Source organism: Amborella trichopoda, chromosome 2, assembly GCF_054954075.1.
Source record: "Amborella trichopoda isolate Santa Cruz 75 chromosome 2, AtrichopodaSantaCruz75HAP2 v2.0, whole genome shotgun sequence".
In the NCBI taxonomy this organism is placed as follows: Eukaryota; Viridiplantae; Streptophyta; class Magnoliopsida; order Amborellales; family Amborellaceae; genus Amborella; species Amborella trichopoda.
This window is the reverse complement of record NC_142337.1, coordinates 60,863,740-60,891,066: the sequence shown is the minus strand read 5'-3', so window position 1 is coordinate 60,891,066 and position 27,327 is coordinate 60,863,740. Positions and strand designations below refer to the sequence as shown.

The window sequence follows — 27,327 nt, the reverse complement described above, 5'->3', positions numbered from 1 at the left end:
ATACAAGTAGGTGTTCCATCCAAAAACAATCGAAACTAACCGTCTAAATGTTTTTTTACGAGAATTATTATTTTTAGGTGTTAAAATTTATTTATTTTTTCATATTCAAGATCTCCATGTTAGATATTACATGTCCTTAAAAATAAGTCTTAAAATCCATGTAAAAAATATAATTATTAAGACGCCCACAGGAGCACTGCCTTGCACGAGATTTGTTGATTGCAATTGAGAATGGAAAGTGGATGTCATGTTGTACGTGAGGGGCGTTTGACAAATTCTCAGGTGCTGTGGTTTTCACATGTTTGAGAGCAATGAAATTGGAGAAAGTCTGAATTGTTTTTTTCTCCATTTCACTATTTTCTTGAGAAAAGTGGCAGACCAAAGACACCCCATCATTGAATCCCCGACTCTTTTATTCGGTGGTTTGACGACCATTTTATTGATAAATCATTCATTTGACTTCCTTAAGCAATTATTGGGTGGTTTGTCATTTTAACAATATTTTATTATAAATTTTTCGATTTTGGGGAGAGATAGAGTACCCCAATTTTTCAAAAAAAATCTTAACCCATTATTATCTCTAGAGAGAGCAAAAACTTTGATGCAACCGTGATAAAAAGATTGGGCAGTGGCATATGGGATTAGTACAAAATTGGGGCAACAAGTGGCAAAAATTTCATAGATATGTGATCAAATTTCAATATCAACCATACATTATAAGAAACATGTTAGATGGGTGTAGCAAGAAAATTTTATTTAAAATATATATTTTACATAATAAATCAATGAAATACATAACGATCGGTTAAAATAGGCAGTTCTTTGCTTTCCCACAACTAAACAAGTGAAAATAACAATATCACAATTTATCAAACAGGGTTTTCAATTTTTAGACTACCAATTTTCACTTTTTTCCCTGATTCTAAAAAAGTCAGCATCAAGAAGAATTCCGGATAAATTACAGAAAAAGTTATCAAACGCAACCTTATCAATGTCGGTTTGGCAAGCCGCTCCTATCCCTAGACCAAAAGATTATATGGAATCCTCCGGTGCCTGCCTGTTTTAAATTGAACTTTTTGATAGAATTTCTCTTAGATAACCAAAGACCTGTTAGTACAGGTGGTCTTAGGGATTCTCATATAATTTTTTTTATTATGCTGGGCCTTGTGGTGAAGTAAAAGCAAATTTGATAGGACTCAAATTGGGTTGTGAAATATTGGAATTAGGATACCTGGTTGTGGAGGGAGATTCGTTGAATGTTACTAAATGATGCGAAAAAGAGCAAAAGGTTTCGTAGGCTATAGATATCATTTGCTTATATAGCATTATGTTTTTTCATATCTATTAATTGGACTACTTATGTTGCATATAAAATTATAAATAATAATAATAATAATAATAATTTTTTAGAGAAAATATAAAAATTAATCATGAATCTCAATAAATTTTAAACATCACACTATAAAATATAGATTCTTTAAAAAACTCCTAAAATATACAAAGTTGAGTTCCTACTTTGTGGTAAAGACAAAAGAATATTTTCTAACATTCTAAAGTATATAATAATAGTAAAAATTAGTTATGAATAATTATGGATGCATAATAATTCATAAAATTATATTTAAAATTTTGAAGTGATGATATGCAAACTGTAGAAAATTTTAAAAGATTTCTAAAGTAAAATTCATTAATTTAAAATGTAAAATTTTCATACGAATTTTTAGTTGTGGAAATTAGTGTTCGTAAAATCGAATCAAAACAGTTAACGGGACATGGGCCTAGAAGTGGTTTAACCGGCCTAACCGGTAAACCAGCCGATTCAACGGCTCTAATCGGACAAGTCCCGGGCTGTCAAAATAGTGTTGAAAAAAATTTAAAAATACAAAAAAAAATATACTAAAATATGATAAGCATATAAAGAATGATTAAAAAATATCACATCCTTTCTAATGATCTAAATATATATATATACATATATATATATATATAAAATAACCCTATAGAGTAATAAAGCTATAAGTTCATAATGTAGTTTTATAAAACATAATCTTAAGCTTATCTTAGAAAAAGAAACGGTGAGATTAGTCCATTGTTAGTATAGTTGGAATAGGAAGGCTTAAGTATATACAACGAAATCAACTCATGGTATTTACCAATGTTGGCAAAACCCGTTGGGTTTGAGTAATTAGGAACCGGCTAATTGCTATGGTCAGTTTTGGCCGGTTAGACTGGTCAAGCGAAGAGTACTAAAAATAAAAAATAAAATATAAAAAATCCAAAAAAATAAGAAATTTATTTATAATAGTTTTTTAATGTTTCTATTGTTTTGGAAAAGATGACAAGTATTTTGCTATTTTGACCACAAATACTGTTTTTTACTTTTTTTTTCTTTTTAGTTAGATTATTTTTACAATACCACTGGGTAAAATTGATTATTTAAAATCCACTTTTTCACTACTTTTTTAATATCGTTTGAATGTATTTTGTTTAATTATACTTTAAGCACACTTTTCATAGTTTTTTTTGCTTTTTTGTGCTTTTTTTATTCTTTTTAATCTATTTTAGCCCGGCCGAGACATACCCGGCTAGAGATGGATACCCAAGATTCCGTTCCCGGATCGTGTTTTCTAACACGGATAAGAAAGAAATGAGAGAAGACGCTTATATAGAGCAGATGACATGCACGGGAGAGAGTGAAGGTATTTGTGGCCTATTTTGTGATGGAAATCAATTGGATGAAACGGGGCAAGAAAAATAAAAAAAAAACCAATTAATCAAACTCCCTTATGTATAAAAAAAAAGAATTCGTTCTTGGGATACAAAAATATAAAAGGTCTCTTGTTGCACCTCCTTCATAAGTACCAAAATTTTGCATTTTAGTGAGAGAAACATAAAAATCCTTTTTTATAAAGGAAAAAGTTTATATAAGGTTGCAACCTTAAAATGTAGAATTACATATGCACCTCAAAAATCCATGAAAAAAGGTTGTTTTAATGTTGAAAAACCCTCTAATAAATCATCTCGGCATCGAGATATATGAATATAAAAAAAAAAAAAGATTTTGAGTCCCAAAAATACTGCACCTTGCAACACATTATCTAGACCATTCATTTTCAAGATTGTCATATGTTTATAGATCTACTTGATTTTAATCATTTTTAGAGTGCAACACATTATCTAGACCATTCATTTTCAAGATTTTCAAATGTTTATAGATCTACTTGATTTTAACTATTTTTAGAGGTTCAAATTTTATAATTAGAGATAAAAAATAGATTTTAAGATAATCTTAAGAAATTTTAACGCCAAAATTACACGTTTTGATAAAATTTGAAGGTGCACCTTACCTTAATTGGATTGTTTAAGATTGCAAACCACACCCTTTTGTAAATCAAAAGAATAGGATCTTGTATTTTTGAGAGAGAAGAGAAAAAACCTGCCATGATCGTCACAAAAATCGGCCCTTCACGCCCCAGGCACACTCGGTGCTATGAATGTACAATATCATTCTCACCCGTGTTCTAACAATTTAAACTATGAGTATGCCTACACTAAATTACCACTCAATTCACACCCTTTATCTTCAATATGGGACAATAAACGTTTGGCTCTCTTTCTCTTATCTTCAATATGGGACAATAAACGTATGGCTCTCTTTCTCTATAAAATAAAGCTTTAAGAAAACTAAAAAAATGCTATGTTATTTTGAGATACATACGAATATATGATAAATTAAAAAGTACACAAGAATACTTTATAAAATAAAAAATATTGACACTTTGCACAGGGCATCTGGTTCTCTATAAAAGGGCTTCCCTTCGAATATACTGAATTTGTGCCACTATATCTCTTTTATACTTCATACATTTTACGCAACCAAAAATATTAACACTTAGAACAATAAAGCAACGATTTATGCGTCCACCCGAAATAAAACAAAGTCAATGAAAGGGCATCTGGTTCTCTATAAAAAGGATGCAAGTTGACATTCATATACACTGAATTTGTGACACATCACTCTCTTACTTTATTGCAAGCGTGTGCATTCAAACAACTGAGTTTCGTATTTCGATCATCTATTTTGTTTTAGAGTGACAAACGTAGGGACCATCAGTTATTCAGACGGGTATCGTGCAACTGCCTAATTTTGTTTTTATTTTTTATTTTTATTTAACAATGATATTTACTCGAGATCTAAGGTATTTTCGTATTTTTATATTGTGTATAAAATAAAAATTATTTTGAACAAAAAAGTTGATTAAAATAATATAAAGACATTTTGTTCAACTTTTTTATTCAAATTATTTTTTATTTGGTTCAACAGATAAAGAAATTTATAACCTGAATTTTAAATAAAAATCATTTTTAAATAAAATTTATAAATTCTTTTAGGGAAAAGTTTATGTAAGTTACAACCTCAAAATGTAGAATTACAGATGTATCTCAAAAAATGTATCGAAAATGTTGTTTTAATATTGAAAAATCCTCTAATTGATTATCTCGACATCGAGATGTATACATATAAAAAAAGAAACAAGGGTTTTTAAATTACAGAAATAGTGCATCTTGGAACACATTATCTTGACCGTCTATTTTCAAGATTTTTATGTCTTTATAGATCTACTAGATTTTAACGCTTTTTTTAATTTAAAATTTTTTAATTAGATATGAAAATAGATTTTAAGATAATCCTAAAAACAAATACCACAAAAACACATGTTATGATAAAATTTGGAAGTGCGCCTTAATTCGATTGATTAAAGTTGCAACTTTATAGACGCACCCATTCTTTTATGGGTACACGTTTGATGTAAGTAATTTAAACTGTGCCTGTACATCGTTCTCTTTTATTTTAAACGTTTCAAATTATTTTCATGAAAATCAACCTTATACCCTAGAAGTAAGCCGTACTTAAAAAACCTATCGGAAACTGTTGTTTCATTACTAGAAAATTCTTCAATCGATCCATCTTGACCTCCATCTTGAAACCAAAATTGAATTTTAAGTTTTGGAAATAGTACATCTAGCACACATTATTTGGACCGTCCATTTTTAGGATTTTCAAGTGTTCATAGATCTACTAGATTTGTACCATTTTAACGAGATTTTGAGGTGCACCTTACCGTGATTGTTGAAGGTTGACACCTTATACACACCTCACCCTTATTTGATTTATTATGTATTATCATAAAGGTTTAGGAAAAGTATATAAACAAATCATTTATTTTTAGTACAAGGAGGTTAGAGTTACTCATGCCCATCAAATTTTAAATCGGATGGTTGTAAGTATATCTTTGACGAGCCTTTAAGTTCAAAGATAAATTTTTCAAACTTAATGACACACCATAAACCATCAATAATATCAAATGGTTAGGATTGATTGTGACCTCCTTATACTAATGGTAAATAGTCTCGTATACAAACCCAAAGGTTTGTCTAGTGTATAGGCACCCAAAGGTTTGTTGAGAAATTTTATTGCTCTTGCTATAGTGTGCTGCCCATTTGTTCCCTCGTGTGAAGCCAGCCCTTACTTTTAGAGCCTCAGATTTTGGGATCCGATATTTGAAGAGTAATTAATTGTTTTGCCTAAAATAGTTAATGTACAATAATATGTTCCTGTTTGAGCACGGCATGAACTTAGGATTATATATTCTCCCAGGCACATTCTCCTTGGATAAAACCCATTCATCAGATCCAAAAATTTGAGAACGTAATTTCCTCACATTAGCGTGAGAACTCAAAAAGCAAAATGCAATAATAAAATAAAAAAAATACTTTGTGCTTACAAAACTTGTGTGATAATTGTAAGGTAGTCTCCTCATTATCATAATCTTTTCTCAATTAATTAGGGTAGACAAGCTATAATGGTATGTTAGTCTCCAGAATTATAACTAAAATTTATCAAAATACACCTTAATTTAAAACTATATAACATTTTTATGTTGGTGTAATTTTAACAAATTTAATAACGCATTTTAATTTACTATTTGATGGGCTATTTGAAATTCTTTCAAAGGAACGATGAATAATTTGAAATTGGTAAAAAAATACAATTAAGATGTTATCATAAATGTAATTGATGATCAATCAGTCTCTTACTGTACTAATTTATGTTACCTGGATAATTGATGATTAATCATGAGTCTCTTTACTGTAATAATTTATGTTACCGGGATAATTGATGATTAATCACGAGTCTCTTGCCGTACTAATTTATGTTCGCTGGATGCTATTTCGAGGGATTACTACGGTAAGTATATGCCGCACCATCCGGTGCGGGAGTCCCCATGGAGTGCAATATTCCAAACACGAGGACGAGAGGAGTTTCTTTAATGGTTTTTTTTTATCTCTCATAAAGTTTGAAAACTTAGTGATCCGGATCGGATTTTTACTTACCCTATTCTGATCTTATAATATATCGAGATCCGGCCTAACCCCCAAATTGGTGGGTTTGGATTGTAGATGTTTCAATATCTTAAAAATCGGTGATCTGGATCAAAACCAACCGATTCGGATCAAGTTTTAGCTAGGCCAATTTGGATCTTCTAAATTATCAAGATTCGACTGGTTCCCCTATGGTTACCTCCAGTCCGGCCGGTTCTGTCAGAGAAGACCGGTTGATAACTGGTTCTGGCCCGGTTCCACAAAAGACCAACCGAGATATCCTAATTCCTACATTTATTTTTGGGAAAATATCTTTGTACAACCCATTTTGGTGTACCATTTCCCATTTTCATATACCATTTCCTAGGCTTTTAAAAACTTTATGATGGCATATATCTAGAAAATATTTCTAACCCCTTGTTCCCAATTTACCTATTTTGACAGCTCTTTTTTTTGCTCAAACAAAAATTAAAAAGACACATCTATATGTCTACTAAACCTCTCTCTATACATCTTTATTTTTCTCTCTATACTACTGATTTTTGTTGTTGAGACATTATATATAGAGATAAAGATGTATATGGAGATACAAATTTAGTAGACATATAGAGGTGCCTTTTTAATTTATGTTTGGGCAAACCATGATGAGTTAAAAATGATAAATTGGGTCTAAAGGCTAAGAAGATATACTTTTTTGGGTCTAAAGGATTAAAAGATGATTTTTTAAAAAAAAACCTATGCCGCTAGAAAGTTTCTAAAACCCTCAATGGGGAAATGGTATGTATGAAGATATTTTCTCCTTATTTTTTGTTTTCATTTTTCCTACGTCATATTTACTATATAAAAGTGGTCCCACCACCTATGTATGTTTTCTTCTTCTTACTTCATATTTTATTGTGGATGAGGTTTCTAGGAAGCCTAAGCTATATGAAAATAAAATAAAGCCTCAACACAAATCCTCGTTCGGAAAGCACTTTTGGCAATATAAATCTACATGATGGTATTTACGCTCCGACCTGTGATGATCTTTGGGATGAGATCTGTTCAAATCTTAGCAAAAACTGAGTTATTTTTTAAAAAGGTAGAGAAAATGTATCGTTTGAATTATGGGCTCAGAAAAATCCCATTTCTATACAAATATGGCAAATCCGGTCTTTTTCTGAGTCCACTGGCAGCGCTAGCTCAAAATCCAAATTTTGACCTAAAATGTTTTTAAAATTTAATTAAATCTTATAATAAATAAATTTCTAAAAAAAATAAAATAAAACACATAATCAAATGAAGAAAAACAAACTAAATAAAGCAAAGAAAGATATACTTACCTCTAGAAACCCAAAACCCAGAGTTTCGGGCTTGAAAATGCCGCTCTACTTATTTACACCACCATCTCTCCTTTTTTTTTTTTTACCTTTGCTTGTTGGAATAAGTAGATCTAAAGTTCTTTGACCTAGATCTAGAGTTCTAAGGCATGGGAAAAAGCTGTGATTTTTAGATAGGCTCTACCTAGGCTTTTCTAGGGATTGGAGAATAATTTTCTTAATTTACTTAGGGTTTTGAGATATCTCTACTAAGGCTTTTCTAGGGATTGGAGAAGAATTTCCTCAATTGTCTTAGGGTTTTTGGAATATTTAGTTGAATATGAATTTTGGGATTTTCTGTGATTTTTGGAGATTTTTCCTAATTTTTAGGGTATCTCTACCTAGGCTTTTCTAGGGATTGGAGAAGAATTTCCTTAGTTTTTTAGGGCTTTGGAATATCTAAATTTTGAATATGAATTTTGGAATTTTCTGTGATTTTTAGAGATTTTTTAAATTTTTTTAGAAATTTTCTAAAGGTTTCTTCTATTTTTTGGTATTTTGAGGCTATTTTTATAATCTCAAGAATTTCTAACGGATTTCTTGATCTCCTTTCTTAGTCTCTTTTTTGGGTTATGAAGAGGACGTATTTATAAGATTCAATTGGTGATATTTCTTGATTTTTTTAGAAAATGTTTTGGAATTTTTTGAAATTATCTTAAAGTTTTTGTCTTATCTAATTAAAGAAAACACTTTTACTGCATCATATAATTCATTTACTGTCTCATCAAACACTACTGCATCATGAAGCCACGTCTGGGGCTGCAGGGCCGAGTTGCGGACTGGCTAGTGGCCCGATACTTGGTCTCACAGGGACTAAATTGTCATTTGTTAGATTGTTTTATCCGTAAGTCAAATTCATGTGATTCTTAGACCGTTGGAAAAAATAAATTGTCCTGTGTTAGATCATTTTATTTGTAAGTCGAATTTAAGTGATTCTAAGACCGTTAGAAAATCTCAGACTTTACTTTAAGTTGGCATAGTTTTTGACAATTTTGGAGCAATTATATTGGGTCTAAGTTGCTTATGATTTGCTAGGGTTTGTGTGGTCCTTCAGGCTCATAATCGAGGTTTTTAGAAGTTCACTTACCTAAAATTTCGAAGGGGTATCAATGGCTCTGCAATCAATTTCTGACACCGATCGTAAATTTTGAAACTAAAAATATGGTATAGCTCCTGTGGATCTTTGAACACTTATTTTTAAGGCAAAATGGACTGTCAAGATAATTTAGTAATACACTATTTTTAGAGCTTCAAATCCTAATTTTTTTCACTACCATAGTATTCAATCCGAGATGATCGATTTAAAAGATTACCAATACTTGAATTGCAATATTCGATGAGTTACAAGGTGAGCCTTTATTGATTTTGATGGAGCAGCACCCCTATCAAATCATTTTCGTTTTAGAGAAAGTATGGAATGAGACCATTTATCTTTGATACAATGGGGTCACATTAATCTTAACCATTGGATGTGAAATTAGGTGGCTGCAATTATTCCATTGACCAAGCTCAAACTTTAAAGGAAATTTTTTCAAACTTTGTGACACATCCAAGCTATCAAATTTCTCATCAAATGATTGTAAGGAATTGTGTGACCACCTTGTATCAAAAGTAAATAATTTCATTATATAAAATTTCTTTTTTTTATAATATAAAAGTAACCCACCACCTATATATATATATATATATATATATGGGGTGCGGTTTTTATAAAACAGAGGATCTAAATAAATCACGCTTTCAAATAGTGTCAGGGAAATGTGATTTCATTATTCGAAAATAGTGTCAGATAGGGACCTTGAGGGAAATTTTTAATTGCAAATTTCAAGGATGCATCATTACTACCGAATGAGTGATTTTTTTTAAAGAAAAAAGAGAATTGATTTTCAATTCTTAACGGCTTAGATCTAAAATGAACGGACAGTGATCACATAATTTTCTCTCCCCTAAAGGATGCTATTTTTCTATTTTCTTTTTTTATTTTTATAAATAGTTCATAGGCGGAGCGTATGGGCAAATATGGGTCAAGCAAATCCATTTAAGTCAGTCATTTTAAAGAAGGTCATATTTGCCATTACCATCTTTTATGATTGTTTCCATCCGCTTCTCCAAAATTTCTCTCTACTCGACGATAAAAGAGAGCACTTTTTATTGAGGCGTCAAACTTGTAATACAGGAATGAGGGGCTGTTCAAAAACCCATAAAAAAGGTTTGTTTCAATGTTAGGAAATTTTCCAATTAATTATATGGACTTCCGGATATTGGATATGTAAAAAAAAAAAAAAATTTGAGATTTAAAATAATGCATTTTGTAACATATATTAAGTGAAATGTCTATTTTTATTTTTTCTACATGTTTATAGATTTGTTCAATTTGAGTTTCAAATTTTATAATCAAATTTTACAATTAAAGATGGAAACGGATTTTGAGGCAACGGTAGAAGTTTTCAACGCCTAAAATGCATTTCCTACGTGCCTCTTGCTTTGATTATTTAAAATGGGCTAAAAAACAAGGGGCACCTTATATAAACGTCACCGTATACGTCTCAGTACTATTTATCTTTGGATCACGATTGTATTTTGTTGTGTTTTGTAAAATCTGAGAGTTTGGAGCGTATCACAAAATTTGAAACTTTTTATTTGAATATGTGATTGATTGTTACTAAAAATGAGTGTTGTCTTCTTGTACTAAATATTTGATATTTTTAGACAATTTGGCGACAATGATGATGATGAGGTTATTCAAATAAAAAAAAAAAAAGGAGGAAGTTTGAGGGGTTAATAGGACATCAAAAAATTTATTTAAAAGCGAGGGACTATAGAAATACTATGGTACAATCCCAAAATAGAGGCATTCCCATTTCCCAGGCATTCCATGGAAATATGGTCACATGATTTATTCATTAACTTGGAATGAGGTGCTCCTTCTAGTGGCCCAATATTGTTTGATCTCCTCTGCTGTTCGACCCGGGATTCTCCCTGCAATCAGAGTCCACCTGTAATCAAAAGCAAATAAGAGAGAGAAAATAATATCCCTTTAGCTCCTCAAATCTAATTGTATACAGTTTAGAGAGAGATAAGCTGAACAAAAGGGTAAAGAGAGAGAGAGAGAGATTTAAAACAACCTTTCTCCTAGAAGCCTAAACATCCTGATAATCAGTGCTTCTTCATCTTCTGAAAACTCGAGGGATCGATCCTGGATGGTTTCCTCTGAAACAGAACCAAAAGACCCATGTTAATTTGTAAAACCGATGATGATCCGTTCATCTAGAGAGAGAGAGAGAGATGAGGGTAATTCTCTGTTGGGTACCTTGAGATTTATCTGAAATGTCATAGGATGACTGATCTGATTCGGTCATTCCCATAGCCCCAATCTCCTGATTTCCTATAAAACAGAGAGAGAGTGCATCGTAAGTTTGCAAATCCAAAGATGATCCATTCATCTAGAGAGAGAGAGAGATGAGGGTAATTCTCTGTTGGGTACCTTGAGATTTATCTGAAATGTCATAGGACGACTGATCTGATTCGGTCATTCCCATTGCCCCAATCTCCTGATTTCCAATAAAAACAGAGAGAGAGAGAGAGAGAGAGAGAGAGAGAGAGGGGTTTGCATCGTAAGTGGCCATTTGGGTGTTGTATATATATTTAGACTTTAGAGAGAGAGAGAGAGAGAGAGGGGGGGAGAGGGTTTAAGGGAGCGGCGACTGGTAGTTGAAAGTTTAGAGCAGTAGGTGGGCTGGGAGGATTGAGAATTGATCACTCTCTCTGTCTCTATGAAAAGGAAAAGTTGGTGACCAGGAAAATGATGCTTTCTCAACAGACCATCATTCTTTGCTTTCCGTCAACACGTAGCGCTTCCAACTAAAACGATCGTTACAATAGTAGGAAGCATAGATGAGAAAAAATATCTTATCTTCTCTCACCGCATTATACTCGAAAGTTAGGTTTTGTTTGAATGATTTGTTTCATTTATTCACTATTATGTGCAAATAAAATATGGGGGGTGCTACACGACTCAAAAAATTAATATATAAAAATTAGGCCATTAATATATAAAAATTTAGTTATTGGGATATCACGAATCGTCCATTTGAATCGGGAACCAATTTAAAATGTCTTGGCTTCTTGTTAGAATTGGGTTGGTCCGATTCCCTAAGACTCAAACCCGGTCAGATCGCCCATCTCGTGCCCATTATATATTATTATTATTATTATTTTGCTTCTTTTTTTCTTTTTTTTCTTTTTTTATTTTACCGGTTGTTGCATTGGAGAATGGCTCCCTTCATCGATCCTGACCAGGTTTCCTGATGGCTGGTCGACCCAGTTGATACGGTTTTCAAAAGGAGGGAGTTTAAAATAAGTCATTTTATTTGCTTTTGCGGGTATCAAGGATGATGTCTAGTAGGGTAAAACTACTAAAAAATAGAGGGCCAATGCTTTCGTTTTTATTATTTTGTTTTTTATTTTCTTGGACTCTAGGTTTGTCCCGTCGCTTTGAGGTCATTTAGGAGTCGGTTTGATATCTAAAATATTGGACTGCCCTAAAATTGGGTAGTGGAATATCCTAAATATTGGACATCCGCATTGTGGGTTGTTCTTATTTTGGGTCAATCCAATGTTTTAAACATCAAACCGGCTACTTGAACAATAAACAAAGGCAGTTTAGTGTTTTGAAAATTGGACTACTACTAAACAGAATAATAAGAGGAATATGCTGATCTGATGTTTGATGTACATCTAACCGATCCAAAATAGGGGAACAACCCACATTGGGGACATCCGATGTTTGGGACATCAAACAATCCAACCTTAGAGCGACCCAATGTTTCAAACATTGGACCAATATCTAATTGACATCTCAGATCCCAGACAGCCCTACAGTTGAAGGAATAAAAAGGGCTAAAACAAAAAAGGGAGGCAATGTAGATCCTTAGTGTTAATTGTGGGAAAATATGGAGCATTCCTAATAACACCAATGTTTTCCAATTATTTTTTCCTATAAAATTTGAACTCCAAAAAAAAAATGCAAGAGCACACATATAAACATTCAAAAATCTTTAAATTGGAGGGTCCGGATTATGTATCACAAGGTGAACTATTTTAAAGACAAAATCCTTTTCTATCACATCCATGCATCTTGAGTTTGGATGATGATCAATTGGAGAGTTTTCCAACATCATAATAACAATTTTTTTTGATGAATTTCTGAAGTGCAGGTCACTTCTATTATATAAGAATTTTGGCCCTTATGTAAACTTATTCTCTCCGTATAAATAGATATAGATTCGATATAGATAAAGATTATGTGTATATAATTATAGATTATATAGGTAGATCCACGTGTGAGAAAAAAAAATGAAAAAGAAAAGAAAGGAGAGAAAGAGAAATAGAAATGCTTCCTCCCTTTGTTTTCTCACATAATTGTGAGGTTTGGGGTTCATGTGTATGGAAAGGGATAGGATATTCTACGTGAACGAGTGAGAACTTGGACATTATTGTTTATATTTTAGTTGAAAAAAAGGGTGCGGTTTGCATAACAACTTTAATCAATGAAACTAAAGGACACTCCTAAATTTCATTATAAAATGTAATTTTGGTATTAAAAATTCTTAGAATGCCTTTAGAATTTATTTTTATTTTTAATTATTAAATTTTAAACCCCAAAAGTGGTACAAATCAAGTAGACCTACAACCACATGAAAATCTTGAAAATGGACGGTCCAGATACTATGTTGCAAGATACACTATTATTGTGACTCAAAATCTATTTATTTTATATGTCTATATATTCCGATGTCGAGATGATCAATTAGAGAGTTTTCCAACATCAAAAACATATTTTCTGATGATTTTCAAGGGAGTAAATAGACAATATACTCTTGAGGAAGTATAATATCTTTTGGGATGAAGAGAATGTTTATTACAAAATTTGGGATCAAACAAGTGCGGCAAACATGGTATTTTAGCAATGTGGTTTCATTATATTACTATGATATGGTGATGTGACATCATTCTCCATATATATATATATATATATGTGTGTGTGTGTGTGTGTGCGTGCGTGTGTGCGCGCATAAGGGTTAGCTCTATGTACTAATATTAGGCTTAAAAGAAAGTTAATAGAAGATACAATAACTAGTAGAAAGGAACTTGGAGATTTCTATGAGTATTTTGGATATGAAATCTTGATTACGGGCTATACTTCAAACAAATAGCATAAGGATAAATCCTAAAGATAAAACTCTAAAAAACAAGAGTAAACCCTTGAAGGAAAAAAATGTTTAAATTTCCTAAAGAAGGAAATAAGAGAAAGATCTATATATGTTATAATTGTGGAAAGTTAGGATATTAAAAAAATAAATGTCTGATTAAAAGGAAAATAAATTCTTTAGAAATAGATGATGAAGTCAAACAACATCTCTTTCAAATTATCTTTGAAAATGAGCTCTTAGAGAAATTCTTTTCAGATTCTGAAAAAAAATGGTTATTGGTACTATTAAAGAAAAAAAATTAATTATATCTAGTTCTGGATAGCAGTTATATATATATATATATATATATATATATATATATATATATATATATATATATATATATATAAAGAGGGAGAATCTAAGGTTAGCCCAACAGCTAAGATTGAATCTGGGCCGACTGACGGTCACGACTTCATTTCATAATATAATTTTAATTTTTTTTTTTCAAATCCGAATTACATGAAATTTTAGACGTCAATTCTTCTCAGCAAGGCACACCTAAAATTTTGGATTGAAAAAACTACTTTTACTATAAGTTTAAGTGCGGGCCTGCATATGCACAAAATGAGGTTGCTAACTTATAGAAAGAAAATAGTTTCATGCGGCCTGGATCGCATTTCTACATATGCAGGAAGTATAAAGCATCAATCTTAAAGATGAATGCAAATATGTGGTCCATCTAAAAACAATTGAAGCTAACAGTCCAAATATTTTTTTAATAGAATTATTATTTTTAATTTTTAAAATTTATTTATTTATTTATTCATATTCATGATCTCCATGTTAGAGATTACATATCCTTAAAAATTAAGTTCAAAATCCATCTAAAAAATAGACTTATTATGGCCCGCATATCTACATGTGTGGGCTTGGCCGGCATGCTAACGGGGTCCTTATGTTTTCCCCCTTTTGTGAGTTCTTTATATACAAGTGGACTTTATGAATGAAAAGGAGCACAAGGCACGACTGTAGTAATAGCCAGTAGATGGGCTTGAGCGTTAATGTAGGAGTGGCCCTGTACTGCCGCTTATATTCATTCATGTGCAGCAGGAGTAATTGGTTGGTTTCTCAATTAGAGAAAGCTTGGTTCTTTCTGGGTGGTAAATAAAGTAGAGACAGCTTCCAATATTAAAAATTTGTAACGGTGTCTGCCTGTTGGTTCTAAGTCATTGTCCCACCCATACCCTGGTCTGGTCCATGCCAATTGGAGTTCAGGTTAAGATGTATTTAAAAAATCTGCATATTATACATAAAAGATAAATTTAAGACATACTTACATGGGCCACACATAAATATCTCTGTTCCCGACCAGACCCGACCCGACCCGATTTTGTTAGGGGTGGCCTGGATCCAGAAGAGACTTGGGTAGGGTCTAGGTCCTTCTGGGCCATACATAAGTATCTATGGTTGCCGGCCCAACCCGATTTTTGTTAAGGTTGACCCCGGATCCAGAAGAGACTTGGGTAGAAATGGACCTGGACTCTACTTGATGGACCCAGCCCCGACCAACAGGTTCCACTGGTCAACACCTCTTTGACAACTCTCCCTACTGCAGAATGTAACATTGGTATAATGTTGTTGGTATGGTATTTTTATCCAGAAAAAGCATCTAAGAACATTTGATATGAGTACTTCATTAATGGCTTTGGTCATGGTTGATAACTACCACAGGAACGTTCAAGAACCACTGCATTATATCTCTCTATATAATGGTCAGATTTCTCTCTCTCTACCATTTTCATCATTCTCTCTCCTCTATTACAGCTGCCATTAATCGAATTGGAGATCACCCACTTGGCCGTAAATCATTCATGTGCCCCTTCAAATCAATGAGACCATCTTATATTACTTGAACTGAACATTTCTACAAACCTAAATTCATACCAGATATAAATGTTACGAGAAAGCGAAGAAGGCCAGATATTTCTTTCTGGACTTATTCGAAGAAAATAACATTTTTAATAATCGAAAATTCGTTTAATCGGATTGGAATTCAAATCGGAACTAAGGGATCTACAATTCTTTCCTATGGCTTACGCAATTCGCAGTTTTTGGGTTGATCACCGCTTCAGTCCCAAAGAGTCACTTGGAGCTTCATCTGTGACAGTTTCAAGGTCGATCTACGATATGTATTTTCTCATTCCATGGTCCCTAGTCCTTTGTGCGTTTCCATTTTCTTTTTTTCTTCTTAATTTTTAGGTTTTGTCCATCGGTAAATTGTTTTCTTTCAAAAGAAAAAAAAAGTAGAATTAAAGAGGACCTAAAAAATCCACAGGAAAAGGTTGCTTTAAGAGTGATTTAGGAACGGATCCTAAAATTTTAGATAAAATACAAAATACTCTATTTATATGTAGAAATTACAAAGAAGGTTGGTCAAAGAAGTTTGAGGTAAGCTACTTTTATTGAAAGGTACCAAGTCAATTGTGTGTAATTATTAATTTCACAATGAATATATTTGAGAGAAGTTAGGTGTGGCTACGAATCAACTAATTTACAGGTCAAATCGTTTCATTAATATTAAGATGATTATCTGTTAAATTTTATTTTGTAAGGAACTTCTTTACAAAATATGGTAAGCTTGAACAAGACATAATGGTCCATACTCTTGGTTTTCGAGGGTTAGAAAACGAAATAAAATTTTACAGCCAAATTCTGTATTGCATGCCTAAAAAGTTGAGCCGAATTACAAGACTACCCTAACTTCTTTGGGATTTCTAAATCTCGAATTTAATATGTGCAATTTAATTATTAATTTGACTATTTTTTAATATACTTTTTTGAAAAAGAGTGAGCGAAATGAAACTTAAAATATACCTTTTTCATTATTAAATAAGATTGGTCAACTACCTTATTGGTTTCCCTAAAGTAGTTTAGCCATTTTTGTAATATTCCCCCTTAAAAAAATACTTCTAAAAAAGTCTCGCCCCTCTCTCAACCAAATATACACATTATTTGAATCATCTATTTTTAACATTTTAACGGTTTATAAATCTGCTCAATCTGTATCATTTTTAGAGCTTTAAATTTCATAATTAAATATGATGATAGATTTTCATACCACTAGAAGACTCTCCGGCACCAAAACTACATAATTCAACATAGTTTTAAGGTATGCTTTTCTTCAATAGTATGAGGCTCACATTTATACGAACCATATCCCTCACTAAAATACTTCTCTCTCCTTTCTAAATTGATGTGGCCTTTATTGCATCATTTAAACATGCAAGCTCGTGTGGTAGAATATTGTGTTGTGGGGTTCCTCATTGTAAGCTAGGCTAATAATGAAATGAATCATCATGCAAATTCATTTTTAGAATATGAACAAGGATAAATATGCTATCAACGCTAGCCCCAATCAGGCTGAGGCCTAACCAGGACTTTTGTGGACTGAGCGAAAGAAAGGGTACCACCAGTCCCACAATGTGGCTCACAGAGAGGGTCCGTACGGGTTTGGAGCAGTGTGCAAAAAATTGGCTTCGAAATAGAGTTTCCCCTCATCATAAAAATTTCCGACACCAAAACTACGTTGTTCAACAAAGTTTTGGAGGTGGACCATATTTTGAATGTTTAAGGCTGACACCTTATGCAAATCACATGCATAATAAAATACTATTTAAAAAAAATAAAAAGTCAATTATAATTTTCTTGATCCACCCAAAATATTGGTGGATTATTAATAATCATATAATATAGACAGAAACAAACTAAATGGCTAGGCCGTGATGAACCAGCCCGCCAACTTACATATAACAAGGGCCTATCCGGCCTTGATACCAAGGCTCATATCCGGCCCTTTAATATCACAGGTCTTAAGTTCAAACTGGGCCAAATCCAACAGGCCCCATGTAGAGGCCCAGATCCGACCCATGTCAGGCCCATGAAGACTCTAACAGAGTATCAATCCAATTCTTAAATCTGGTAGTTTAATTTCTAATAGGTGCAAGGTATTTTGGATTTTGAAATGAAGAATGAAGCATTCCAATTATTTAACTCCAAAAAGGATAAAGAAAAAACAAAGAAAACCATTGCAAAATGAGAAAACAGTGAGGTAGAGAGAATACCAAAACTACGGAAGGAGAAAAATAACACAAGAATAGAAAATAAAGGAAATAAGATTGGTTGATAAATACAAATATCTAAAGGCCCACAGAGATTATTTTCTAGTAGATGAGAAACATCTGTTTGAGAATATACCAAACTCCAATTGATTGGGGTTATAAAAGACAAATAATGAAACTGAGAATGGCAGTTGGAAACTCGCCTATTTGCAGAGAAGTCCTTTGCCTATATTATATGCTTTTTCGTTTCGATATCTCTCTACCCTTGAGGAGGAAGCTGGCTTAAATGAGTTAATCTGCTTATTTGGAGATAAAAAATTGTCCAAATAGAAACAGACAGCTGCACAGTCATCCACTGCTAAACCGGGTTTCTTCCAACGCCATGCCTTCACTGCACATTCAACCAGCCTTTTGGCTGCAGTTTCTCTTTGAGGAGAAGAAGCAATTATCTCTACTGCTTCTTGGTTCGATAAAACATCCCACACCTGGATAAACCCATAAATAAGTTTTTAGGTAAGCCCCACAAAAAATAAGGAAAATCATATCATAAGCCATTCGATTGGGAAAATGATAGTCCATTCAGGTCATCACCATTGAATGAGGAAGTACGGTGATGAACAGAAGGCTACACCGTCCAGAACAGTGCCCAATGGTGATGACCCAGTGGACTATGAAAATACAGTTATAAGTAAGATTATAATAGTGTTTCGAATATCATAGGTTAAAACTGGAATCACCCGTTTGAATTGGAACTAGTGGGTGGGGGATCGGGTTCGACAGAACCCCAGAATCATCCGATTCTTCCAGTTTTTTACTTTCTTTTAATTTCTATTGTGTCCATACACCGATACAACTAAGGAATCACCTGAGTCAGACCAGGTGAACCGGAATCAGTTCCCTGGTGATTCAGGGTCCAATTCCATGTTTTAAATGACTGGGTTGTAGGGTTCATTCTCAGAATATAAATTTAAAAATAAAAAATAAAATATAAATAAATAAAGAGAGTAATGCAGAGAAATTTTAGATAGTGGCAGGATGTAACTCTGAAACAATACATTCATGGAGCATAAAACAAGGAACACACCAAGTTCGGAAAGACTTGTACTACAACCTTACAGATGCATTTATGGAAGAATATTTGCCAAAAGAAGGCATCCTCCATTACCTTTGTCCAGTTTGGAAGTTGATGAAAAGGCTGCAAGTTGGTCAGTGGAAAATATCCAATTGAATTATGTCTCCAATGAAAGTTTTAGCTTTTCTTTTCACTTGATTTTCGTCCATCAATGAGCATAATCTATTAAAAGGAACCCCTCCATTCAAAAATCTCAATTTTGCAACATATTTTCTGAAATCAAGTAAGCACCATATCTAATTCTAAAACATTTGATCATAAGTTGCCTCAAATTTTCCAAGTCCACGATGTCCTTTAGTGATTTCTAAGAGCAAACCTTCTTTTGTAACTCAAAAGATACACAATGGTAACAATACACATGTAAGGAATATGGTACACCATAGGGGCATACACCATTAGATGTCATATATCAGTGATGCATGGCATATTTTCTAGCCACTTGGGCATTCTTGACACTTCATATCAAAGATACTTCGAATCATACTCTCATCATACAAACTTCAACAAAAATTTCAACTAAAAAAGATGAAATCAGAGAGATAAAGCAAGAACAAGAAATGAGAAGAAGTACTCACTCCATCAGAAGCGAGGAGAAGAAAGCGGTCATTGTTGGTTAGATGCCTGTAAGTCACTTCAGGCACAGAAATAAGGCCAAAATCTTTGAGGCAATAATCTCCAAAGGCTCTCGACATTGCAAGCCCTGGTGATTCTTCATTTGGCAACCATACCCTATTGACTCCTGGTTCATCAGGTAAACAATATACACGGCCATTGCAATGCCTTATACGTGCTGCCTCCTCTAATATTACCAAATGTAACAAACAGTTAAATGTGTAGCACCATATATGGGTTATCAATATGGCTAACAAATTATATGCTATCCGAAGATCACTAATCAACTCAAATTTGAAATTCAAGACGAGAAGATATATATATATATATATAGAGAGAGAGAGAGAGAGCGAGAGAGAGATTACGAGGTAAATTTGGTTTCAAGTCAACTGTTAGCTGGACTGCAGCCAAATTGCCATCGTCAGAGGTTGTCCCTAACACCGCGCGGGAGTCGCCAACATTTGCAACAACAATGAGATCACCCTGGAATTGAAGTTAAAAAAGCTTTAGAAAAGCATAACTCAAAAGGCAATCCAGTTTCTCAATTGAAGAGCCCCAAAAAGAATTAGAAAAAAAATTGCCAATAAATATTATTCAAACAAGAAAGAAGGCTTTCAATTGTCAAGACTCATTAACATAAACTATTCAACAAGAGAGTAGTAGTTAAGATCCGAACTTCAATGCATCAATGTCCTCAACATAAAGTCAGGGCTAGAAATTCCAAAATTTAAAATTTCTTTGGAGAATCCAAAATTTTCAATTACAACATCAGAACCGATTCACTGTCATATACTCAGTGCCAAGTTACAACATGCACCCCAAACATGTATTCTATCTCAGTAAGTCTCACACCCAAACTTATGGACCTTTTAGAAAATTTTCAACATAAATTATCCTGTCTCTTGAAAGGAGTCTAACTCCATGTCTCTTATAGATAATAGCTTCGGTCCCAAGTGGCACCAAAAATGCTAATTACATATGCAATTTAGAAACACAAACTAACTAGAAGTTATTTAGGTATTGCCTTACAGAATGCCAAACTTCCTCACAAAACCACTAATGCTCTACCATGTAGTCCTCACCATCATCACAATATGGTCAAAACCAAATAGTCCCAAAGCTCTAGGTTCAGCTTGAAGTAAGGAAAGAGGAAGCCTTAACATTACACTAAAGCCAGCACTCACAAAAGCCAGGTACATAATAATCTACAAGATATTGAAATATTATGCATTACATATCCCAAAAGCTCTTAGTTGTTTCACATTTCTTTTTACCTTTACCCGTCTTGCTTGCAATTTAAGCCAAAGCATGGCTCAGATGACCATCTGCTCAAGTGTGGCAAATAGCTGCCTTAAGACCACCCACGAGATAGAGTTATTTCCATCTGTGAACCAAATGGATTTCACTGACTTCATCAAGGTAGTTGAAAATAAGGATACATTAGGTTAGGAAGTTGTGATAAGGAGAGAGAATAAGAATTCCTTTTCAGAGGCTTCGTTGGTTTATCAAACTAATTTTAATAAGGATATTTGTTCCTTTTTTTTTTTTTCCTTAATAGTTATTTGCTTTCGTTGGTTTCTTTTCAAACAAAAAAAATCCAGATATAAATAATGCAGTCCCGCACATATACTTTACCGGAAACAGACTTCACTTCCATCCTCAAAGTTTATAATTTTCCATTGCTAAAACAAAACACCGTAATGACCAGCGTCAAGTAGACATTCCCTCATGATCACTGATTTGTTGTCTAATACTCGGACTCTTGTTGAGATACTTCATGAGAAACTCTTTATTTTAGTTTTTATTTTTTATTTTTTTTTGTTTTTTTCAAGGAAGGTCGACTGTTTTGTACTAAAAACTTAACACGAAGAAAACCAAAAAATAATTAGGCCATCTGCAAGTTGGGGGCTCTGTAAAGCTCTCAAAAAAGGGCAAACCCACACGACTACAACACTCGCAGAGAAACTCTTTTGGAGAAGAAAATATGTAAACAATACCTGAGTTGCTATGATAAATTTAGGGCAGTGATGCTCAACATTGTTTCTCAATATACTTTGGTGAAACTCTTTTGGAGAAGAACATATGTAAACAATACCTGACTTTGCTACGATAAAATTAGGGCAGCGATGCTCAATATCGTTTCTCAATATACTTTGGTTCAATCTTTGGAAAGAGCATAGCAATAATAGATCTGAATGGGCTAAGAAAATGCCAAGGCATCCAAAATCATATTTGAATTATTATCATATGCTACAGAAAGGTTGGCTTGCTTTGTGCTCTCAAGTCCTAATTCAAGTTCAGATACGCAGGAAATGTTTTCTGAAGCATAACTGCCAGCAAGATGGACTTGGACATGTGTGACCATACTCATACATACAATACCCTAGATGTTCAGATAAGCTAGATTGCATAACCATGCAGGAGGCCTGCATTAGCCCTCTATTTCAGAATTTCTGATGGTGATTGGTTTGGAAAGAGAACCAATAGATTAACCCCAAAATATTATCCTCTAAAGTGAAGACATGAAACTGCTGCCCATACTGTATAGGTTGTTTTCATTGAGCCAAGTGTTTAGCTCACCCCAAACTTAATCTAGGACACTTCATTTTCATACGACAATTCATTTCACTGGAAGAGCTAACAACCATATATATTCCAGACCCTGGAAGTGTAACTAGTTGAACTTGAAACTTCAATCCAGTTTGGGGTGGGGAAGGTTTAGATAGAATGTATAAGAATCCTCTAATTAGCAGAGTATCCAGCACCAGTTAGCCCTAGAGAAAGTGGTTACACACTTGTGAGATCCACACGAAAGGGAAAGGAAGTACAAATTACAACAGGATTGGGTCTTTGGTCCTACAAAAAAAATAGAAGAGTAGTGAAACTTACTGATTGAGATTGTACAAAGGATTCTAATATAACACCTGGTATAGATAGCTTGTAATAGCTTTGTAGATGCCGAAGCTAAAATACAAGCCCATTATCATTCCTTAAACAATTTCAACACACTCTATGGTAAACAATACAAAAAAGGGGAAAAAAAAATGAATAAATTATTTGTCACTAGAATTTAAATTGAATGTTATAAAGCAAACAAATCAATTCTCCCTCAAAGCAACTCTTAATAGTGAATCCTAAATATTATTATTCATGAGAGAATACAAATCAAGACCATAAGAACTAATGAATGTACACAGGAAAACAACGATAGAAAAACAGATAGGAATCATAGAGAAGAGAAATCTTTTATTTCTCGTTACCTGCTTGACTATGGTAACTGCAGTTGTACCACTATAGTAGCTATCTATACCTCGATGCCTATGAAGTTCCTCATCAATCAACGCTGAAGTTCTAAGAAAAGACTGCTTCCAAATATCAAATGCTTCAATACAATCCATCCCTCCAAATTTCACATCGTTTCCCACAGTTTTGCAGGGCTTCTTCACATTCGAAGTAAGGTGATTCAAAGCAAGAATCTCTTGCCACTGGCACAGCAAAGTAGGAGGCATCCAATCTCGAACTTTTCTTGAAATGTAGTGGCCCCATGGACCATGCCCATCAAATACCCCACAAAATACCATGTCTTTTTGACAACCGAATTCCTAGCAAACATACATGAAAAAAAATCAAGAAGTACCAAACAAAAGGCTTACTAAAATGCTAATGTATCTTTCATTTCCAAGGACATCTAAAGGGAGACTTGGAACCCATCAATGTAACTCAATTTATACTACTTAGATATGGATTTCACAGTAACATGTATTAAAGTAATAAAAGTAGACATGATTGTCAAGATCTCGGCCGACTTCTAATGAGTGATTTTTATCAAATATTTTGGTGCCTATGGGATTTTTTTTTTTCCTGATCTTCATGAAATATTAGCAGGTGATTCTTCATTCCAAATTTTGTTTCCTAGTATTCTTCGCACCTTTTTTTTAAAAAAAAAATCGTAAGTAACGGCAGAGCTACTCTTACATGGTCGTGGGTAAATACATATAAAAATTGGTAGTCCATATAATTCAATTGTAAGTTATAATGTATAAAACAAGTTGCAACACTGACAAACTAACTACTTTCCATGGATCCAAAACAACAATTACTCAAGAGGCAAGACCAATGCTTATATCCAGGAAATACTTACTTCACAAAAAAAAACTTAAAATTAAAAACTAGATTAAGCAACAAAAAAAGAAGAAGAAAAATTGACATTAGATCACCAACAAATACATGATTATCACATAAAAATTCTGAAAGATATTACAGATTGCTAAAAAAAAAAATTCGAAAATGAGAAATTGAAATTGTTAAAAGTTGTTACAGAGGATACCTCCCAAACTACCGTGCAATCCTGGTTTATCCCTTTCTTTCCCCTCTGTGAAAACACAGAAACATGAGGATTTGAGGAATTGAGAGAGCAGAGGAGCTGAGAGTTCTTCTTGGCACCTCTTGCTAGGGTTTCTGCAACTTCTCTTCCTTCCTCTTTAGGGCACCTCAACTTTTTGTTCTTAACAGAGAAAGATTTCATCACTCCATAATATATGTGTGAGAACTGGTCCATTTTGAGACCCAAAAATTTCCAAAAAAAAATCAAATAGTCATCTTCGTAAAGAAAAAATGGAACCAAAACTTAAAAAATCAATCTTCAGCTGCAAAAATTGGAGAAAAAAAAAGAGAGTAAATCGACTGTTTCATTGGTCAGGTTCCATTGAAGAGGATAGATAAGCAAAAGTTTTATATTAAAACGAGGGTTTTAAAAAATCCAAATTCTGGCCTTTACAAACAGATTCCCTGATTCAGGAAAGAGACTCTCTGCAATTAAACCTCCAAGATAGTAACAAAGTGGAGGCCATTAAAGACTAAAGAGAACCCACATAATTTTTCCTGGACTTTTAAAAGAACACAAAGAGGAGACTGCAAAAGAACTGAACACATGAAGGTCTGAAAAAGCTTTCTTGCTTTAGAGTTTAGGGAGAGAAAGGAAGAAGAGAGTGTTTTCGGTGAAAGTGATGGGAAAAGGCCCACTGCTGCGGTAAGTGGTGAGGAAGCCGTTCTGAACTTTGCTTTCATAAATAACGAAGAGTGACGCGTGGCTTTTTCATTTTATGTATTAATAGTGGCCATCGTCTTTTGTATTCTCCTACTCCCTGTCTTCGCCTTCTTCTGGTGAGAGAATCCCCCTACACCTGTTTCTAGAGAGAGAAAACTTTGACAAGAGCCCCTCCCCTCGTCAAAAGAAGAGAGCGGTTCGTTCGTTCGTTCGTTCGTTCTCACGGTTCATAAAAGAATCGGTTCGGTTCGGTCGTTCTCAAGGTTCATTAAAGACTCGGTGGCGTCTCAACTACTCTTTCATCAACTATTTTAAAAATCCTTGGAACGGTCTCTCTCTCTCTCTCTCTCTACAAACCATTTTAACAACCGTTCTCTCTCTCTCTCTCTCTCTCATATGTCATAAACTAACCGACTCCTTTTTGTAAGCACAATTTAAATGACTCTCTCCCTTTCTCTCTCTTAAAATATTCAAGCTTCCAATATATTACATTTAGATAGTGACAAACCGGATCATATAGTAAAAGTTCAATGGGGTATACACAACCATAAAAAGTCCTACATTTACCAAGTCATGTCCATCGATTTTGTATAAAAGTTCAATGGCGGGTATATACAACCATAAAAAGTCCTACATTTACGAGGTCATGTCCATTGATTTTGTATTGCACACGTGTGTGACCGATATTTTTTACGTCACGCTACTGTCTCATCAATCGGATGCATACTTTTTTTTGTTGAGAACTTTTATTCTTAGTTTCATTTGCCTACCACATTTCATAGATATTAAGACCTCCAACACATTTTAAATCGCTGCAAATTTACTTTTTCCTCGAGTCCATGGTTTTGGAGCTCCAAAAATGGATACGTCTGATAAAAATGGCACGAGGTGAGTTATTTTAAAAACTATTTTTTTATTAATTCATAATTATGGTGGTTGAAAAAATAGATAAGGGAAACTTTTGAATTATTAATCCATCTTGAAGATAAATTTCGGAAGGGTGGATGCATCCTTCTAGAAATGCTCTAGAATAAGTATAATAAATATAAAAAAAATGGGTTGAAACCCTTACAATACCAAAACATTATAAATTAAGTTTGAAGGTATGTTTTTAAATTTTTATATCAATCAAGTATATCATAAAAATAAAAAAAATTACGTTTTTTTCAAATTGCCCAGGGTCGGTGTTGGCAACCTAAAACAATTAGAGATACTTTGGCTATTTTATCCCAAAAGAGGTACTTCTTTCATTATGTTAAGGAAAAAGTTTATATAAAGATGCTACCTTGTAATGTGCAACTACGGATGCCCCTCAAAAATCCATCGAAAAAAGTAGTTTTAATGTTGAAAAACCCTTTGATTGATCATCTCGACATCGAGATGTATGACTATGAAAAATAAAAAGATTTTAATTCTCAGAAATAATGCATTTTACAACATATCTACACCGTCCATTTTCAAGATTTTCATATGTTTATAGATTTACTTGATTTGAACCATTTTTCAAATTTAAAATTTTATAATTAGATATAAAAATAGATTTTGACATAATCCTAATAACATTGTACATCAAAATTATATACCATGATAAAATTTGAAGGGCACCGTACCTCTACACCTACCGAGGCGTCCGTATGGAAACTGCACCCTTATGTTAAAGCGTCTTTTGGGGGTAAAATTATCAAACTACCCCTCGTAGTTCAAGCTTCCCATCATCGAACAAGGGCAATTTGAAAAAAAAATAATATTTTTCGATGATGTACCTATTTGACATAGAAATTTAAAAACATACCTTCAAGTGATATTGTAAGGGGTTTCAACCCCTACAGCATAAAGATCTATGCTTCTCCTACTATCCAGCCGTTCAATTTTGATCAACAGAACTACTCACCGTTTGATCTCAGATCCGACGCCTCAAAGTATTTTATTTTTAGTTTTTTTATAAAAATTGTATGAATATGAAATTTGATACGTCCCATCTTCTCATTGGGGCGCACCTATAAAAAATATTAAAAATAATTTTTAGATAAAATATAATGACCAAAATATCCCTTGAAAATTTCAAGGGTATTTTGGTCATTTTATTTTATTAGAAATATTTGTTTTATGTTTTTCGCTAGTGCGAGTTTAATAGAGGATTGGAAGTCCAAAATTTGGTGTCAAAATAGTTTATAAAAAAATTAAAAATAAAATAGTGTAGAGAAGTGACATTGTGAATGGGGCAATCTTACCCCTCCATTCAAAATGGACGGTTTGGATAAGGGGAAGTATATAAGTTTTATGCTGTAGTGGAAGCATTGAAAGCTTGCCCTTGATATTTTTTCTAACAATAATACTAATAATATTAACAATAATACTAATAATATTAACAATAATAATAATAACAACAACAACAATAATAACAATAATAATTATCTTAATAATTGTGAGCCTTAAATAAGACCAATCGTGTATCTGTACTTGCCCCATTCATCTCAATTCT

The 27,327-nt window shown here is 33.2% G+C and overlaps 2 protein-coding genes across 3 annotated transcripts; both read right to left on the bottom strand.

Annotated features, from left to right (window-relative positions):
* Positions 1 to 10,511: 10,511 nt before the first annotated feature.
* LOC18445160 (uncharacterized) lies at positions 10,512 to 11,704 on the bottom strand. Of its 2 annotated transcripts, none has more exons than XM_006855303.3 (4): positions 11,227 to 11,704; positions 11,053 to 11,127; positions 10,868 to 10,952; positions 10,512 to 10,738 (listed from the first exon to the last, which is right to left on the bottom strand). In XM_006855303.3, the coding sequence occupies exons 1-4, from the start codon at positions 11,366 to 11,368 to the stop codon at positions 10,639 to 10,641; spliced, it is 402 nt and encodes a 133-aa protein (XP_006855365.2). In that variant the 5' UTR covers positions 11,369 to 11,704; the 3' UTR covers positions 10,512 to 10,638. The 2 variants fall into 2 exon arrangements, with proteins under 2 accessions (XP_006855365.2, XP_011627384.2); XM_011629082.3 differs by having other exon boundaries at positions 10,512 to 10,721; positions 11,227 to 11,623.
* Positions 11,705 to 18,092: 6,388 nt separating this feature from the next.
* LOC18445159 (putative protein phosphatase 2C 34) lies at positions 18,093 to 24,730 on the bottom strand. The gene is made up of 5 exons (XM_006855302.4): positions 24,126 to 24,730; positions 23,059 to 23,400; positions 20,164 to 20,281; positions 19,762 to 19,985; positions 18,093 to 18,539 (listed from the first exon to the last, which is right to left on the bottom strand). The coding sequence occupies exons 1-5, from the start codon at positions 24,354 to 24,356 to the stop codon at positions 18,258 to 18,260; spliced, it is 1,197 nt and encodes a 398-aa protein (XP_006855364.1). The 5' UTR covers positions 24,357 to 24,730; the 3' UTR covers positions 18,093 to 18,257.
* Between the last annotated feature and the right edge of the window lie 2,597 nt (positions 24,731 to 27,327).